This window comes from Pundamilia nyererei, unplaced genomic scaffold, assembly GCF_000239375.1.
Source record: "Pundamilia nyererei isolate P.nyererei 1_Seehausen unplaced genomic scaffold, PunNye1.0 scaffold00002, whole genome shotgun sequence".
NCBI lineage: Eukaryota > Metazoa > Chordata > Actinopteri > Cichliformes > Cichlidae > Pundamilia > Pundamilia nyererei.
The window spans coordinates 5,160,532-5,178,379 of record NW_005187403.1 but is presented as its reverse complement, the minus strand read 5'-3'; the positions used below and the strand labels follow the sequence as shown (position 1 = coordinate 5,178,379).

At 38.1% G+C, this 17,848-nt stretch overlaps 2 protein-coding genes across 3 annotated transcripts; both read right to left on the bottom strand.

Annotated features, from left to right (window-relative positions):
• Positions 1 to 5,080: 5,080 nt before the first annotated feature.
• Positions 5,081 to 12,664, bottom strand: cacfd1 (calcium channel flower domain containing 1). Its single transcript, XM_005720224.1, has 5 exons — positions 12,022 to 12,664; positions 9,622 to 9,694; positions 8,950 to 9,075; positions 8,691 to 8,798; positions 5,081 to 8,296 (listed from the first exon to the last, which is right to left on the bottom strand). The coding sequence occupies exons 1-5, from the start codon at positions 12,128 to 12,130 to the stop codon at positions 8,206 to 8,208; spliced, it is 507 nt and encodes a 168-aa protein (XP_005720281.1). The 5' UTR covers positions 12,131 to 12,664; the 3' UTR covers positions 5,081 to 8,205.
• A 426-nt stretch (positions 12,665 to 13,090) lies between these two features.
• On the bottom strand, positions 13,091 to 16,339 carry ptcd2 (pentatricopeptide repeat domain 2). Of its 2 annotated transcripts, none has more exons than XM_005720223.1 (10): positions 16,206 to 16,339; positions 15,811 to 15,903; positions 15,597 to 15,726; positions 15,394 to 15,511; positions 15,212 to 15,290; positions 15,021 to 15,112; positions 14,810 to 14,923; positions 14,605 to 14,679; positions 14,417 to 14,530; positions 13,091 to 14,127 (listed from the first exon to the last, which is right to left on the bottom strand). In XM_005720223.1, exons 1-10 carry the CDS (start codon positions 16,333 to 16,335, stop codon positions 13,906 to 13,908), a joined length of 1,167 nt encoding a protein of 388 aa, XP_005720280.1. In that variant the 5' UTR covers positions 16,336 to 16,339; the 3' UTR covers positions 13,091 to 13,905. The 2 variants fall into 2 exon arrangements, with proteins under 2 accessions (XP_005720280.1, XP_013764776.1); XM_013909322.1 differs by lacking the exon at positions 16,206 to 16,339 and adding an exon at positions 16,010 to 16,053.
• Positions 16,340 to 17,848: the final 1,509 nt, after the last annotated feature.

Sequence of the window (17,848 nt, the reverse complement as noted above, 5' to 3'; positions counted from 1 at the left end):
TTGTTCAATATTTTACTATAATTCTCCTTTCTACATACACGTATAATATTGGTCAACTTATTTTTGTATTTTTTATATTTATTTTCAGCATCTTTTGTTCTTTGTTTTAGGAATTCCCTATAGAGTGTATTTTTCTTTTTACATGCATTTTGTAAACTCTTAGTGATCCATGGTCTATGTGAATATTTGTGCTTTCTGTTGTATTTTATTGTTGAACAGTTTTTATCGTACAATTCCATGAATATTCTTAAAACACAGTTCATTTTAAAACATGAATTATAGGATCATCAACCAAATTAAATTAAAAAGCCAAATTATATTAAAAGAAAAAAGTTTACTAAATTTACTGGGTGATGTGGTGGTTAGCACTGTTGCTTCACAGCAAGAAGTCCTTGGGTTTGAATCCACCATCTGGTGGTGCTTGCATGCTTCTCCCATGTCAAAGGAGCTTGCAAAGAAAAGCGTCTGGACTTCTTTAAATCTGGGACTCCCCCCCATTTGACCTTAGAACTGAAGAAGCTTCTCGGATGAGAGGTGAAACGTCTTCGAGCAACTTAAAGAAGTCCAGACGCTTTTCTTTGCAAGCTCCTTTGACTACAATGACCTGGATGACTGAGAACCTTCAAAGACTTCTCCCATGTCTGGTCTCTGAGTACTCCAGCTTGCTTCCAAACACATACCGTTAGTGGGGTTCGATTAATTGGTTATTTCTAAATTGCCCATTGATGTGTGGGAATGGCTGTTTATCTCTCTGCGTTAGCCCTGTGGCAAACTGGTGACCTGTCCAGGGTGTATCCAGTCTCGTCCAACCTCCCCAATGACCCTGAAATGCATTAACACATAAATTTTTAGTAGACTTTAAGTGGTGTACGTCTGTATCATTGCTAATTGGTTGCCAAGCATCCAGCAGAAATCCCATAACGTTATTGATCCCATAAGCCTCTTTTTTCTTTTTCCTCCTTTTTAAAAATATTGTTGAACTTATTTGAATATATCAGGCTAAATGATGAGATTGGAGAATAGGCTGACTGACATAAGGGACATGGGTGAACTGCCATTCAACATGCTCAGGACAACAAGAGAAACGTCACCAAAACCAAACCTGCAGTTAAATGAGCTTCCATGTTTACCACCTGAGCTACAAGCTGTGCTTTAGGCCATTTTTATTTGCTTTGTAAATATCTCTGTCCACTGTCTACTCTTCTGTAATCTTAGTATCTGGTCATTGTGAATATGAAAAGGTCTCACAATTAATGATGTAATAGACTAATGGAAACATTCCTGTTTGATCTTATCCACATGCGGTGCAGCTGATCTGCATTTGGCTGTGTTAGTGTTATTTCACACTTATCTAATCTGCAGAACACATCAGGTAACTCCTTGTCTAGTCATCTGACTTTAACAGCTGTTATTAAACATAAACCACACAGAAGACTCAGACTGTGACAAATCACAGAGTTCAGATAATGAAAACATGCGGAGACATAATTACACAAGACATAAACAGGCTTGTGATGGGAGCAGGTTTGCAGTGAAGCATCATTGTATGTATGTATGTAAAAAGGGCCATACCTTTTTGAAATTTTTTCGCCTGTTTTTTCTCATCTAACAGTCAAGATCTGGTTGAAGTTCAGCTTTAATTAAAGGGATTTAACAAAAGTATTAAAGTAGATGATTGCAGCTTCACAACATCAAAAACACTTTTGAGGGAGTAGGTGTATCATTGTCAAAGACACCATCATGAATTTAAATACAGAAAGCATAGAACAAGGTGCAAACCACTAGTTACACTTGAGTCCAAGAGTGTCAGACTAGATAATACCAGAAAACATCTAAAACAGCCTGCACTGTTCTGGAAAAAATTATTTAGAATAGATGAAACCAAGATGAAGTTGTATCAGAATGATTGGAAAAGAAAAAAATATGGAGAAGGAAAGAAGAGCTCATGATCCAAAGCATACTACATCGTCTGTTAGACATGGTGAAGGCTATGTTATGGCTTTTCATTGATGATGTAGCTGCTGCTGGGAGTAGCAGGATGAACTCTAATGTGTACAGAGATATACTTGATCATACAAATGGACAATGAGTCAAAACATGCTGTAAACACTACCCAAGAGTTTCTCAAGGCAAAGACATGAATTCTTCAGTGGCCAGAAGAAAATAGAAAATAGAATCACATGTTCAAACATGAGAACTTTATTCAGAATTCTCAGAGCAGTTTTGCAGATAGCATTATTTATGTGTTGCACATTCCAGGAAGCAATGCAAAATGTAATACTGATGTATTGTGAAATGACTCACTACAAAGGAAATTTAAATAGTAGTTAATAAATAGGTAATTTATTATACAGCATACTTTAGGGGAAGTGCTGGTAAATCAAGTCAGACTGGGTTTATTTTTCATGAGTTTTTAGATACAAATAATTCAAAGAAAACTAATAAAAAAGCAATAGTGTACGGCAAAATGTAAAAAAAACAGGGAACTCTGGAGTATCCTTAATTTCTGTGGTGTGACACTGAGATGTGAAGCATTAAATTTTTCTTTGATCACTGCTTTTAAATTTTAAATTATATGTGATTTAGATTTGTCCGACATGACAGCAACAAAAGGGGAAACAAATTGCAGTTTGATTTTATTGCAAGCTCGTGATAGAAATATTAAAGTCAGTAGGCTAAGGCTAAGCAAAAGAAAGAGAAACTATACTTGATGAAATCAAATAGGAGTGCTAGTTTTGTCTGGGAATAGAATTAAGCTTGTATGTTTTAATAAAATCCTCGAGGTTATTTCCTTCTAACTCAGTTCAGTGTGGTTGATCAACAGTCTGTTTTCAATTTCCATTCACCTGCAGACACTGATTCATGTTGACAGGGCATAAGAAATATCAAAAGCTTGCCACTGTAAAGGGCCACCACTCAAGATCAACCACAGTTACAAACACAGTGGTTTGATTGGGTTGGATGACACATAGCATTATAAAAATGTTTTTTAAAAAGCCCAAATATTTTTGCTTGTAACAATACAAAAAGTGGAAGCATAAGAGATAACACTGAAATCTCTTTTTAATGATAACAGTCATATCTACCAATAACATCTATGTGACATTGAAACCTTTCTATGAATCATCTGCACACAGTGTGTCTTTTGTCCTGCCCTCCCTGAGCCTGATTCTGCCAGAGGCTTCTTCCTGTTAAAAGGGAGTTTTTCCTTCCCATTGTCACCAAGTGGGAACTCAAAGGGGGTTGTCTGGTTTTTGGGGTTTTCTCTGTATTATTGCAGAATCATTACCTTACCCTGCCTTACAACCACCTTGAGGTGAATCTTGTGATGTGGTGATGTATAAATAAAACTGAAACTGAATGAAATTCAATAAACAGTTGTCACAAACAGTTTGTGCAGTCTAAACAAATGGCAGAGGACCTCATGAAAAATAAACAAATTTTACTTGCTTTCATTTGGTTTTTCAAAACATAAAGGGGCCATTTTTTCTAAGATTATCATTCAAAGTAAGGCTTATTTGTCTGAAAGGATCTTAAAATGTCAGTGGGAAATTGTTTTATTAAGAAAACACAATCAAAGGCGCCCCAAAACATTCTAACACTTAACAAAATTGCCCCCAAACCCCCAGCGTATAACAGAAATCTTTTTATAAAATTTAGTCTTTCATCAGTATTCATCTTCTTGCCTAACTCCACACTTCAGACAGAGAGATGCTTTGTCTTTTGAAGCTTTCAGAAGGAGCAGGATGTTCTGCCCAGATTCAACCACAGCTGAATAATTTAAAGAGGAAAAAGGTTCTACCTAGCTGCAGTAAATGGAAATAACATTTGAAAAAGAACTGAAACGAACCACGCGTGACTGTGACATATCATACTTACTTACTTTTCCCAGGTGTACAACTTTTTAACAAGAGTAATCATTAATGGCAAAAAACAAAATAAATTAAAATAAACACTTCCAGTTCTAAGGTTTTGCATATGAGAACAGCAGTTCAATTCAATTTAATTCAGTTTTATACATATAGCACTAATTCACAACAACAGTTGCCTCAAGGCGCTTTACATTGTCAGGTAAAGTCTCTACAGAGAAAACCCCAACAATCATATGATCCCCTATGAGCAAGTACTTTGTTGACAGTGGGAAGGAAAACTCCTTTTTAACAGGAAGAAACCTCAAGCAGAACCTAGTTCAGGGAGAGGCAGCCTGGTTTGGGATGAGGGGAGGAAACATGATAAATCTAACCAGGACCCCTAGCAGGTCTCAAAGTTGGATGAATGACAAAAACATGATATATTACACCGAAACCACTATTTATTAAACAGAAACCAAACCAAAACTAAGAAGCAGCATGTGAATACTAAACACATCCTTAATACTTTCTCCCACTTTTAATAGAGAAGCTCAGGAGGTGTGTGCATCTCCATTAAAAAAACAGAAGTTTTGGCAGCTTGTTGACATCAGCAAAGATTTTGTCAATGCCAGTCAATCTGGGTGTGGTTATACAGCCACTTAGAAATAGCGTGTCATTCTACAGTCAGAAAGATTATTCAAGTGGAAAAGCATTCAACACAGTTGCCAATCTTCCCACGAGTGGATGACCCCAAGGTCAAAGTGTGCATTACTCTGCAAAAGAGCTACATCTCCAACTCTTTAGTTAGGATGTTATATGAGGAAACCTTTGACAGCAGAAGTAGAAAGCAACTAAACAAGAAGAAGAAAGCCTCTTCTCTTAAAAAGAACATGGCAACACAACTTAAATTTGTAAAGCTGCATTTGAACAAACTACAAGATTTCTGGAAGTCCTCTGGACAGATGAGACCAAAGTGGAGATGTTAGGCCGTCATTTTTGCTAAATAAGTAATGCATGTCATGTACAGTATTTACCTAATAAGAGGATTTGGTAAAAAGCAGTTTTTTATTATGTCTTATAAACGAAATATTTGAAATGACAGAGGACAGAACTGCAGTTACTAAGTTAGATGGGCTCTGACATTAATATAAACATGTAAACTTTGACCTGATCATCGTGATAGAAGAAATACAAACCTGAAAGGTACAGAAGAAGCCAACACCACGCAGTAGTAGCAATTTTGTTTATTGACTAATTTGTAACATGATCAGGATTCACATCACAACACACATTATTCACATATCCCTTACAGCACAAGATACACTCAACACCTGCAGCAATTCGTTTTGTTGTGGATGGCCGTGGACAGAGAAAGCAGTGTTAAACAGCAGTGGAGCGCTTTTATAGTGTTAGACTTTAGCATATCACTGGATTGGATGAGTGTGAAGGCTGTTTTGTGTGTGTTTTAATTGCATGACAAAATGCTTTTCACGTTGACTCGGGTGATACAGTAAAATCGTAGAGTCAGGCTTCGACTAGGACCTACGCACAGGCTGGTTGTGTGTGCTGTGCACTGTTAACTATGATACCTGAGAGCTGATGGTGATGGTATGAATAATTCACTCAGTCAAGACTTAAGCTAGAAACAGCTGTAAGAGGTATGTGTAAACACTTATTCCATCCTTATTACTGCTAAAATAACAATGGCAAGGCCCAAAAACAAACCACACACACGGTACACTGGTGAGCACTGCATACCTCATTTGAGTGAAACCATTGCGGTGGTGACTGTGTGGGATACAGACCAATTACTCCCTGAATCAAGACACTTCCCTTCATTAAACTGTGGATGGGTTTTGGTAGAGCATAAGAGAGCAGTATGTCAGACACAAAGAAATCAGCAGATACTTATTAACGGATTCTAAAGCGGGAAAAGAAACCCCAGCTACACAAAGATTCCCAAATGAGTGCACAGTTTTGCTCCTCGTTTCATGACGTTTCACAAAATCTACATGCCACAAGTTGGCGACTGGTCTCTTGTCCGTTAGCAGCACAAGCAGGTTTTGCCATTCAACTGAAAGCTACACAAATACCTCAACTGAACTTAAGCCATCTGAAAAGTTAATGTATAAAAAGCACAAAACAAAAATAAAGATAAAAGGTCTCTATCTTTGGATGCACCAGATACATTCTCCAATGTTAAAAATATCCCTCAAATATGACGTCAAGCTGCAGTTTAGACCTGTGTGTGCTCAGAAGCTATGCTACTGAAATCACTTTATAAAAGGTTTTGGTTGACAGACATTAAGTGCCTAGACTGAGGATGTCACACATAAGGCTTGGGGGCCAGAATCAGTCCGGCAAAGACTCCAATCTGGCCCACAGAATGGCTTTGATATTGGACTTTTAACTGTGTTTTCATGAGCTTTAGAGCTTTTTATACATATAAGGACCTCCCTGATTGCCATCCATACTACCCTAAAGTAATTAAGTAATAGATAAACAATTAAATCACAGAAAAGATTGTGTTTTTTCACTATTAAATGCAGAATTTTTTTTCTACAATGAGTCCACATTAGAATCAGCACAATCCTTCAGTTTTGTAGTTACCGGAACATTTTTTTCTGTAATTTTACATATTTATTTGTGCTCATGCGTTTCGTTCATGTACTACAGCAACATTTTTTGATCATGTAGAAAAATCTGCACTTTTCTGCATCTGAGGGATTTTTAAATGTGTAGTAAAATGTCTTTACACTGACAGAACAGGGAGTTTCAGGTCCGGCCCACTTAAGATAAAAACAAGTCACATGTGGCCCATGACGTAAAATGACTTTGACATTCCTGGTCTAGAAATTTCTAGATTGTTGATAAAAAGGTCATGAAATCAAAACACAGCCACATACAAAAATATTATACGCAAATCATATGTTGTTAACTCAGTCAAACCAAAGAGGAATGTTAATTATCGTCAGAAGACGATAGTCCTTAACATTCTCAAATACAATAATACATTCTGGAGTGACAGCGCTTATCCCCGCAATCGCTTTTTATCGTCCAGACTTACTAAGTGAAGCAAATTCGCACATGAGTGAAATCCTCAGATAGTATTTATAAGTGTGGTTAGTGTTTTTTCTGCGTTAAATATTGCCGCAGGTAGCAGTAAACTGTGTATCATGTGATTTAAATATTCTCCTCCTTGTATTTTGTGCGTTGAGAAAGTAAACTTCCAGAAATACATACGCAACAGAGCCAGTCGCAAAAGTTTGCACCACTTAAATGCAATCTTGTCGCTGCAGTGTCATTGTGAATGCTGACAGTGTTATTTTTTTGTTTTGAACGCCAAACCCAGTTTGTGCCGGTGCAACGCGCAAGTAAACATAGCTCAAAGTTCTCTAGTAGATCTGGTCTCAGCCTTCAGAGGATACAGAAAATAAACCTGTGTCTCTCTAGATGAGCTGTGGCTCATCCGCAACTTGAGAAGGCTTCCCTCCCCAACTGATTCTGAGTATTACTGAAGTGTGATCTGACACATGTGTGATGCACATCGTGCCTCGCAGCTGCAAACGTAGCCTCCTGAGGCTGAAGAGAATCCCAAAATGTGACGAGTCTGATCTGAGGACAGCTGAGAAAAGAGTCACGTTCTTCCAGGCAATAATTCCACTCTCCCAGCTCTGCGAGGGCAGCTCTGTTTGCTACAATTCCTGCTCCTGATACACGCGGTTCTTTACCTCGGGACATTGTGCATTATTAAAGTGTAATAACTTTTTTGTTAACCCGCTGATGTGTTGCACTGCTGACACTGTGTACCACGCTGTGCCCAAAACAAAAGTATACCCACTCTGGCCACACGGTTGTTAAATTGCATTGAGACACGGTGCCACAGCAGGGAGGCACACTCACACGCAAAGAATGCAAAGGGGCGAATTCCTCTGACACACAACTCTGAACTGCAGCCTTAAAGTCAAAGTGAATAACCTGAAGTCAAATATGTACAATTTACAATCACATTAATTTCTGATCAGATTTCCTGAAAGGCTTTATGGGCGACAACAACGTCAGTTTAAAAAAGAAAGAGAAAAATAAAGGCTGTATGACTGAAACCAGCAAAACACAACAAAACATAAAAACTAAGTTTTAAATATAAGTGATCAGGTCACAATCATGAATCCCGTTTATAGGGCAAGTACCAAATAACAGGCTGAATCTGTTTTGCAGGTGAGCGCAACAAGAATGTAACATTTTAGTAAAGAAAGGGGTGTGGAGAAAGAGGTAGGATGGATAGAGGACAGGAGAAAAATCCCAAGTGTAGAACAGAGGAGGAGGGAAAGAAACAACAGCTGGTGAAAAGGCCTCACTCTGGAGCCCCGTTTGTCGTTCCTGTCATCCTCTCTTCATCTCCCTGTTTCTGATGCTGCAGTCTGGCGTAAGTCACTGCATCTCCCCTGGAAGAGGAGGGAAAGGAAAGACAGGGGTGCAGGAGAGTGATGGTAATAATAAAATGTTAAGTTCAGGGAAGTGTGGGGAGGAAAAAAAGAAAGAATGACAGGAATAGATGACACTGTTAACTGCAAGGTTAATGGACAGCTCATCTTGAAAAGTGAAAAGTTACTTTACGTGAATAAACAACAACAAAAGAAACCACATAAATCACATTAGAACTGTTAGAGCATTTAAACTTGAGATTAAAAACATGATAACTTGTTATAATGAAACGTTTAATGTTTAATGTGAGAGCCTGTTTCAATGGGATATAATGTGGGTGAGATATCAAAAAACACGTTATTGCACAGTCTGTACTGTGTAGATATTTCAGATGCATTATATTTTCTTTCTTACTTTTTGCCTAAAGAAGCAAGGCCGTACAGCACTCCTGTAGCAAAGGCGATGGCGTTCCCAAATAAGGTTGTAAAGGAGAAACTCAAGAATACAGGAAACAGAGCCATCCTGAGAACAGGCAAAGTCATTGAATCTGATTAAGTACATTTCCAAGATTATATGTGATGTGCACAACTATCAGAAAACCCAAGTTCCAAATGTTTTTTATTTTCCCCCCATATAGTTCATTTCTGTCTCCAGTGGCATAAATCATCCTCACCCACAATAGAAGAAGGCCTTCTGCCAGGGTTTGAGTTTGTCTGCACGAGCTGCGACCGCATTAGCAAACTCGATAAACTGACAACAAAACGGGACTTCACAGAGGAACAACACAAAGGCGTTCAACCTTGAGAAGGAAGGAGAGGATATGTAAGCACGGCAAGGAAATCATTCTTTGCCCTTTCCTTTTACTAAAAGCAGCAGCTAGTTGGAAAAGACGTATTGTGCTGTCATGGAAACAACAACAAAGTTCTCACAGTGAGCCAGCTAGCCAAATTGGAGATACAGTTACCACTTAACCTGCTTATAACTTAAAAATCCTACCTAAAATAAAGAATTGTTAAGGCACTTTGGCGCAAGATGCTCCAATTTACTCTTCATACCTCCTTTGTTAGAGGAGTAGGTGTGGTTAGGTGCTATATGAGACTTCTGCTCAATATCAATGTATAGTTCGCTGAAAGGCTCTTCATTTGGGGTTTTTAATCATTACTTTACACAAACTGGACCAGAAAAGGCAACTTTCTGATTGTCCTTGAATGCGCTACATCACCAACACACAGTGTTGCCTAAAAAGAGGTTATGTTTACTGCATTTCTACCTCTAAACTGTCCTTTAAACTATCTAGCTGTGTGGCATGTGAATATTACAAAAGTGCGACACTAATGGGACTTACACCATCCACACTCCAGCAGCAATGTTTAGAGGGTTCACAGTGACACAGTTCCACACTCCTGAGATGGCACAGGCTGCATGATTTGGACAGGACAAAACACAAAGCAAAGGGCTGTTATTATGACACCACAGAAGCAGATCATTGCGTGATAGAGAAAATAATCCGTCCCATACATCCGGCTGAAGCTGTTAATACAGTTCAGCCACTTCAGTGTCGAAAGTTGTGTGGGAAAGTTGTCATGTGTAAGCTGCTTAGTGACGTGGAAAATATGAAACTTACGAATGCAAAAGGACGACAAACACAGAATGAAAGAGGTCTCGTGAGCGCTACAACTGTGCTCTGTGTTTGTTCTGAAACAAATAAACGAAAATCAAATAAACTGGTCAAATACAGCACGCCTATCTCGATGAAAGGGCGATTATGAAACAAGGCCTGGCCCAAAGATTAACTACACAGAATAAATTTGAGAGAAATCAGGTCAAAAATCAAAGCAGGCTGCCTTTTTCATGTACAAGAGAATTTGTTTCAGAGTGTTTTAATAATAACTGCATCATAACTGAGGCCGCGTCCCTCTTTTTGGCTAGCATTTGTTTGAAACCTTTTAATCCTTTCACTCGCAGCATTTCTCCACAGTGATTATGATAGACAACATCTACTCAGTGTGAGGAAGATTTTCCACTGCTAAGACGCAGAAGGTCCACTATTGTATGTAAAAAAATAAATATGTGTACAGCAGAAAATGAGACAGACCAAAAGCTCAGTAGAAAATGGTGAGTTCAAAAGCTGTGTAAAAAAGCCATGTCTAGTTCCTACATGTAAGGATTTCTGGCAGGCTCTAATGTATCCAACTTGGCATCTCACATATCACGGATGTGTGTGAAATAAAGCAATTAACACAGAAAATGAACTAATGGTGTAAATTACTGCCAGTTTGAGTCACACTAATGTAATGCAGTCAACTGTAAACACAAGAAGTGCTATCTATATACACGATATCCATGTAGAATAGAACAGGTAAAGTTTTGGGGTTGGCTCTTATTATAGCTTCAGTCTGCTGTGTGTGTGTGCGTATATCCACTACATTGAAATTACAATACTTCATATGTGAAGTCCACAGCTATTTTTTTTAAAAAAGAAGATATATCTGAAAAAAATCTCACTGCTTCTAAATCTTATGCTAAATACTGTATTAAGTAATATTGAGGACAGGACTCTCAGCTCTGCAAAATCTGCAAAACAACAACAACAACAACAACAAAAAGGAAATGCAAAAGGTTATTTGCCAGTAGTTAATGTTATAAATAAAAATGCTAAAGCTGTAAAAATTTTGATTTAAATAATTTAAAAAAGAAGAAAAATCCTGAACGTTAATGTATATTTTATTAGAATTTACAGAATTTGCTGTAAGGTATCAAACAATCAAAAATAAATAAATAAATAAATAAAAATAATAAAATGAAAAAAAAAGACAGTTCTTATTTTTTAAATGTAAAAAAACAAAAACAAAAAAAACAAAAAAAACCCACCTTGCACTAAATCGTGAAAACCCTTGAGTGCAGAACCCCAATCTATGTCTACACAGAGTTGTATTTTTAGGGTGGAGTTGAGAGAGTATTCAAGTCTTGCAGTTTTCACCACTGTGGTAACTAAACCAAATAACACCACAGAGCAGCTTCATGCTGAAACTCATCCACTGCACCTTCAGACAATCCAGCTTCCTTAATAATACAGAAGCCACTGAATATGCAGCTGTTAATGTGATACGGCCACGGTGACTCTGGTGTCACTGTGAAGGAGAGATGGATACAGGGAGAGGAAGGGTGGATCAGGGATACTGCAAAAACTGCAGAGCCAGCAGTTATATTTAAATAAATAAATAAATAAATAAATAAAAAGCCTCACATGAAACTCCTGAGGGGAATACCTGAGTATGTGCGTGTGCACCGCGGTTCGTTTTGGCAGAACAAGCTGCTATGGCATGAAAAAACAAACAAACAAACAAACAGACGGTGCCCAGGAGTGGCTGCTGCTGCAGCGAGGGGGACAAAGCGGTGACAAAGCTTTTGTTTAGTGGCTGTGCAGTTAACTTGCGGCATATTCACAATCTAAAACAGATGTTACGTTATAAAAAAATGCCATGCCATGTCACTCTGCAGCTGCCCCTCATCTGCATACTGAGGAGGTCACATAACAGTATCAATTACGGCGTAAAGATTAATCACATAGCTGTCACACAAAATAAGTAAATGTCGTGACCTGGCACACAGCAGCAGCAGTGGTCATAGTGCACAGTCTGTGGTATTAACTAAAGCTAAGCGTGTTGTCATGGCAGGATTTGGGTTTCTGTGGACATAACGTTATTTACTCGAGGAGTGACATAAGACTTTGACAACTACTTACATATTCCTCCCAAAACCCCAGCTATTTTGCAGAGCCATCTGTACCACCATGTCATTCCATCATCATCCGGAGCGGATTTTGTAGGCGCTGCCGTCTCTTCGGTGCTCATTGTGTTTTTCTAGCTACGCTTGCTAAAGCTAACCAAAGCCAGTATTTACAAATGTCAGACCACCAAACACCCAAATATGAATCTCTAAATTAATGTAACAGTACCCAGCAAACTAATTTCTAACCATCTTACTCCGACCTCGCAGTCCCTTCGAATAGTTTTATATCTTTTTCAGTTTATACGTCTTTTTTTAAAATAAATTATTTTCTTTCCTTTGTCTGCTCCAGTTGGGGTCAGCTGCCCGATGTTACGAGGAGCTTCTACACACGGCTTAAGACAGTCCCAGCGAACCGGCAAGCTAACGCTAAAAAGCACCGCCACCAGCGGCCGCTAGGCGAGGATGTCGCCGCACCGCCTCATATAACTTCAAAATCAGTCACATAACCAAAAAAACAAACACGCTCTCTTTCTGCTGTTTCCAAACTGTCCAACCGGTGTGTTCAGGTTAATTTAGCAGCTCAGTCTTTCGCCTCTTTACGTGTTAAATAGACGTAAGCATTGCATTGTGGGAAGGTTCCGATGTACGTCACGGTTTGTTTACATCCGGGCAAATTCCTACGGGCGGGTTTGGTTGGCATTTGTACTTAATTTATGCTGTTACAGTAGAAATACTAGCATTTCACATCCATCTGTTGGCATTGTAATAATTTTCTACTAAAGTAATGTTATTTTTAAGTTGTCGCATTAGGTGCTGGGAGTGTACACTCAAGACTAGCCACAGTATTGTGGCTGGTTAGTACCATTTAAGACCTCTCCCAACTAAATTACATGTTTAAATTACAGAAATCTCAATTTCTTTTTCAGTATCTACTAAATAGAATTTTTCTTTAAAAGACAAATGTTTCTGTAACACATTTCTTTTATTCTTCATAGTACAGGCCATGTAGAAACACTGAGTTGTACAGTTACAATTGAATTTCTTTTTCTCGTAAGATATCTCAGGGATTTTTAAATGTGTAATTAAATGTCTTTAGACTCACGGATCTGGCCCACTTTCCCCCCCATTTATATAGAAATCCAAGACACACTAAACCTTTAAACCACACTAAAGATGTGAGAAATATCTAGTGTCGACTACAGGGAAAACTCACAACATACCCAGTGTTTGCTCTTTACAATCGCCAGTGTCCTCTTTAGAAAGTATGAGAAAGCAAAATCATTTGATTCCAGAAACACCCCCCAAAACTTTAGATTTTTAATAAATCTGTCTTTGAGCACTCATTCATACACATAACACACGTGTGTTATGTCTGTTTGTTGGGGGAGAAGTACTTCTCCCCCAACAAACAGAAAACCCACTTATGACCTCCAAACGAGCCTTACAAATAAACCTGTCCCCGTTTCTGATTGCTTGGTAGCTAACGATAGTTAATGCATATGACACAAGACTGTCAAATGACTCAGCATTAAAGATGGCAAGCTACCTTTTCACAAAAGTGTTGCTTTGTGCCTTCACATAATAATTCATTAGTCTAAGAGTATGCACAGGTACTGTGAATTTATTTTAAACACATTTAACATAAAATATTAAAGTGTTCTTTATTGAAGATGGCATAGACTCTGTCAATGATGCTGATGCAGTAGAAAAATAAACTTTCCTCTTGGCAATTTTGCTTCTTTAGGTGCAATGCTATGGGCTGTTGTGTCTGCACTGGCGAGGACAAGCATGTTTTAATAGGCTGCTGGTCAGGGCCCTTAAATATCATATGAGTGCGTTTATAACATCAAAGTCAAATCTGGGAAATGTCAGAGTGTTTAAATGGACAACTCTAGCCTCACTCTGACAGTAAAGTGGACTGTAGAGGCTTTAGAGTTCTCCGGCTAGTTCTCCTCTCCAGTGTTATTGGCGCTGGTTTCCTCTTCCCTGTGGGCGTGCGGCACAGCATGTCATCGAGCGTCTGCTGAGTCACCTGACCGTCTCTTTCAAGCTGAGTCACTACCTGCTCCACTTTTATTATATGCGGCCTGCCTTGACTCCGCAAACGTAGCAAATCCACCTGAAACGGATGACACCAAGTCAACTCTTGGGCAGATGATTGTTCTCTCAAGCTTGAGAGAACAATCTGAGTAACATTTCCTCAGAGTAGCATGGATTAATAATAACAGCACAAGGATACATCAAAATTCCTTTGGACTAGATTTTCCAATGTTTAAAACAGAACAAAAAATGTGTAGATTTTTAAATGCACCACTCATCTTGTAAGCATTTACACTAACAACAATTATGTAATCCTAACCAATCGCCTGGCAGCTGCAGTAATTTTAAGTAGCTGTAGTTTCACTTACCACCTCCTGAGAAAACTCTGGCTTTTTTACAAAAGATGGACTTTTTGGCAACATGGCTGCAGAAAGGATAGAAATAGCCTCTGCCAATGCTCCAGACATTGTTAGTATTAGGACCTAAAGTACAAACAAATTACACAGAATGACAGGAAGAAGTAATGCACATTACATTTTACATGCTGCACCTTTACCTTAAAGTTTTGGCATAAACTGCTGTCGGTGCTCATAATTTGTGAAAATAATGACTGAGCCTTTTCAAGGTCACCCTGGAAAACACACACACACACACACACACACACACACACACACACACACAAAGAAAAGAGAACAAATGATGCTTTAAATACGTGCTATATCTCACTTCATGCAAAAGGAGGTACATAATGTAAAACTCACTCTTCGAAGTGCTAGTGCTACAGCGAAACAGTAAGTATGCCTCGGGATGAACTGCCCTCTGGTCTGTTCCTCTTCAATGAGCGCGATGCAGATCCGGTAGGTCTCTGCCGTATTCTGACCAACACAAAAACAGGGCATCGGTCCAAATATAAGAATAAATAAGGTTGTAATGTTGAATGGACATAAAAGAGTAAAATATCTGAAACATTACCAGCTTATAGCAGGTACCAGCTGCTAACGTGAGAGTGTCTTTGTTGAATGGTATGCCTTGGCTCCTCATGGTTCTTAGAACCTCCAAAGCATCTGCAATAGTTAAAAGTTTGCATTATTATATAAATATCATAATCACTGTGGGAGAAAAACAAACAAACAAAAAACACAGGAGTTTAATCTGTTACTTACTTTCAAAGGAGCCTTTCAAGAACAACATGTCTATGGCTATATTAAAGGATGTGGTGTCGTGGAAAAATCCTTTCATGATCTGTTCAGACAGCAGAAAATAAAATGTTATTAGTCAAATACTAAAGTATATGCCCGGTCTAGTTATTGTTGTTTAACTTAAGTTTGGATGTTACCCAGTTTACCTTGTCTGTTATTGTAGCAAAAGCCATGCTCTCCAGACCCAACTCATAGCACAGTCTCATGAAGAGAGGACCAAATTTGAAGTCTCCATACAACAAGTTACGGTTTTCTGTGTGATACCTTATGAGAGCAAGCCAGCAATGGGTAAGTGAGATTTGGCTGGGTTGTTTTTTAACAAATATCCCTGTATGAATGCTGCACTTACCTATAGATGGCATCTCTGGCTATTTGCATGTCATCTGCTGACTGGCACAGGTGAAGGAGAAGCTTCAAATCATCCCGCAATATCAGCTCATTCCTTTGCAGCTTCTGACTGAATAGGTTAATATAATTCCCTGTAGTGTGAGGTTTACACAAAAGTAAGTTTTATATGACATAAATTTGCAGAGCTGGGCCAGTGGCAAGAATAACTACTTTACCTTCCGATCCATTGACATGGTGAGCCACTGCCAGCTTTCTTTGCTGGAAGTCTTGTAGCTTGATAACATCTTCCGACAACAAATGCCTTTTTGCTGTAGGGTGGTTAAAATATGTGAATGAATCTATAATCAGTTACCCATACATGGCAATCATATATGGGCAAAAATAATAATAACTATACGAGAAGAAAGCTCTTACGAGTCCCTGTGATAAGGTAGCCGTGCATAGAATAGCTTGCACAATACTCATATAGCCAAAGAGAACAACTGTACCTTGCTTTAATTCACGTGTGCTTGCTTTACAGGGTGCTAGCTCCCCCGCTATGCAAACCAGGCAGTTTTCATACTACCTTTTAAGAGTGACAACATTTGTTGGCGACTTTTGTTTGTCTTACCTCCTATGCAGCCTTCAATCCAGCCTAGCTGTAAAACACCGTAAAAAACTCCTTTAGAGGGCTCATATAATAACGACCGACAACATTTACCAAGTCTGCCCAGCGCCATATCTCCCACAGGCTGTACCATGGCAATGAAATCAAAGGGGATGTTATTGGTAATAATAAAGAGAGGTTTTAAATAAAAAATAATTTCCGCCCTTGAAATTAAGCCATATCAAAATAAAACACTTAAAAATGTCAATATTTTATTTAACCTGAATAATACAATTAGTTATTATTTTTAATTCCGTCATGTGCAATTTCCAGTTGGTATGATCCAAAATGGCACCGCTTAATGACCCGGCTCAGTTTTTTTAAGCAGGTCGAAGGAGACAGATTTTTTATTATACATCAGAAATGATGTGATCGTCATTTAAAACGAAGCTTTAACTATATTATTTGAATCGTGGTTTCCAGAAAGGCCACGCGAAATTTTATTACTGAACAAAACGGCAGCAAACAGGAAAATGTGTTTTTCTGTTAACCAGCAGGTGGTGCTGTTGTGCTGCAGAACATTTCTGGTTTGGCGTCATTGCTTGGAGCAGCTACAGTGTTTGTACTGTACCCACACAGTGAGGTATAATATACACAGTTTAATAATGTAAAATGCAGGGACTCAGAAAGTCAACTATGAGTTTACACTCATATGGTATTAGTCTTTGTTACTATATTGCTGTTTACTGTAATATTTGTTACTGAACAAACAAAAAAATGTTTTATTTATATTTAAGTCATTTCTGGGCCTGTTTGACATTTACAGTGCTAAGATAAATTCACCTCCTCTGTTAAATGTTTCTTCTGTTTCAAGCTATCATTCCAGATCCCCTTGTTGCTTTGGGCTCCTCTATGTCTATATTTTTAAAAGGTGAATCAAAAACTCACATAATGTTCTCTAATGAGCAAACACCTATATCATGCCAAATCATATTTTGCACTTACAATAAAATAAGATAAGATAAGATAGGATAAGATAAGATAATACAATTTGTGTAAGAGTTCCATAATTTACATTATAAAATCCAAAACTATTCCAAACTTGTATGCCAATTTCATGTCATGCAGGAAAAAAAAAGAAAATATGGGTTACAAGTAGGGCTATGAATGAATTCATTAATTTTTTTAAATATATTTTTTATTGAGCTTCAAGAATGTAATACAAAGATATACATGTAACGAAGTTACAATGCTTCTTTTTATATGTGTACCCCACCCCAAGAACATATTGGACACCAATCCAGAAAGAAAGAAAAATAAATAAATAAATAAATTTAAATGAGGTACATCAAAATTCACCATATTTAATGATGTGCACTTAAAAGGCAATAGTTTGCACAAAATTAATCGTCATCATAACAATAAGGGTATACGGTAGCTGCCAAGCGAGTATCAGATGGGTATGGTTTAATTTTCTCTAAATGTTTTAACAATGTATCCCAAACTGCAAAGAATCTCTCCTTCAACCCCTTGAGAGTATACTTTATTTTTTCCAGCTGTATAAATTGTGTCAGGTCACTGAACCACAGAGGCAATTTGGGTGGCTTTTGTGACTTCCAATGCAATAATATCCTTCTGCGCGCAAGCAGTGTAGTAAAAGCGATTAT

Coding starts and splice junctions, on each gene's coding strand:
- cacfd1 (XM_005720224.1), bottom strand. CDS start 12,130: ATGAGCACCGAAGAGACGGCAGCGCCTACAAAATCCGCTCCGGATGAT. Junction 8,799..8,949: donor AAGGCCTTCTTCTATTGTGG/GTGAGGATGATT, acceptor GCCTGTTCTCAG/GATGGCTCTGTTTCCTGTAT. Junction 8,297..8,690: donor CTTGCTTCTTTAGGCAAAAA/GTAAGAAAGAAA, acceptor CTCCTCTTCCAG/GGGAGATGCAGTGACTTACG.
- ptcd2 (XM_005720223.1), bottom strand. CDS start 16,335: ATGGTACAGCCTGTGGGAGATATGGCGCTGGGCAGACTTGGTAAATGT. Junction 15,904..16,205: donor GATTGAAGGCTGCATAGGAG/GTAAGACAAACA, acceptor ACCACCCTACAG/CAAAAAGGCATTTGTTGTCG. Junction 14,128..14,416: donor CAGAGTTTTCTCAGGAGGTG/GTAAGTGAAACT, acceptor CATCCGTTTCAG/GTGGATTTGCTACGTTTGCG.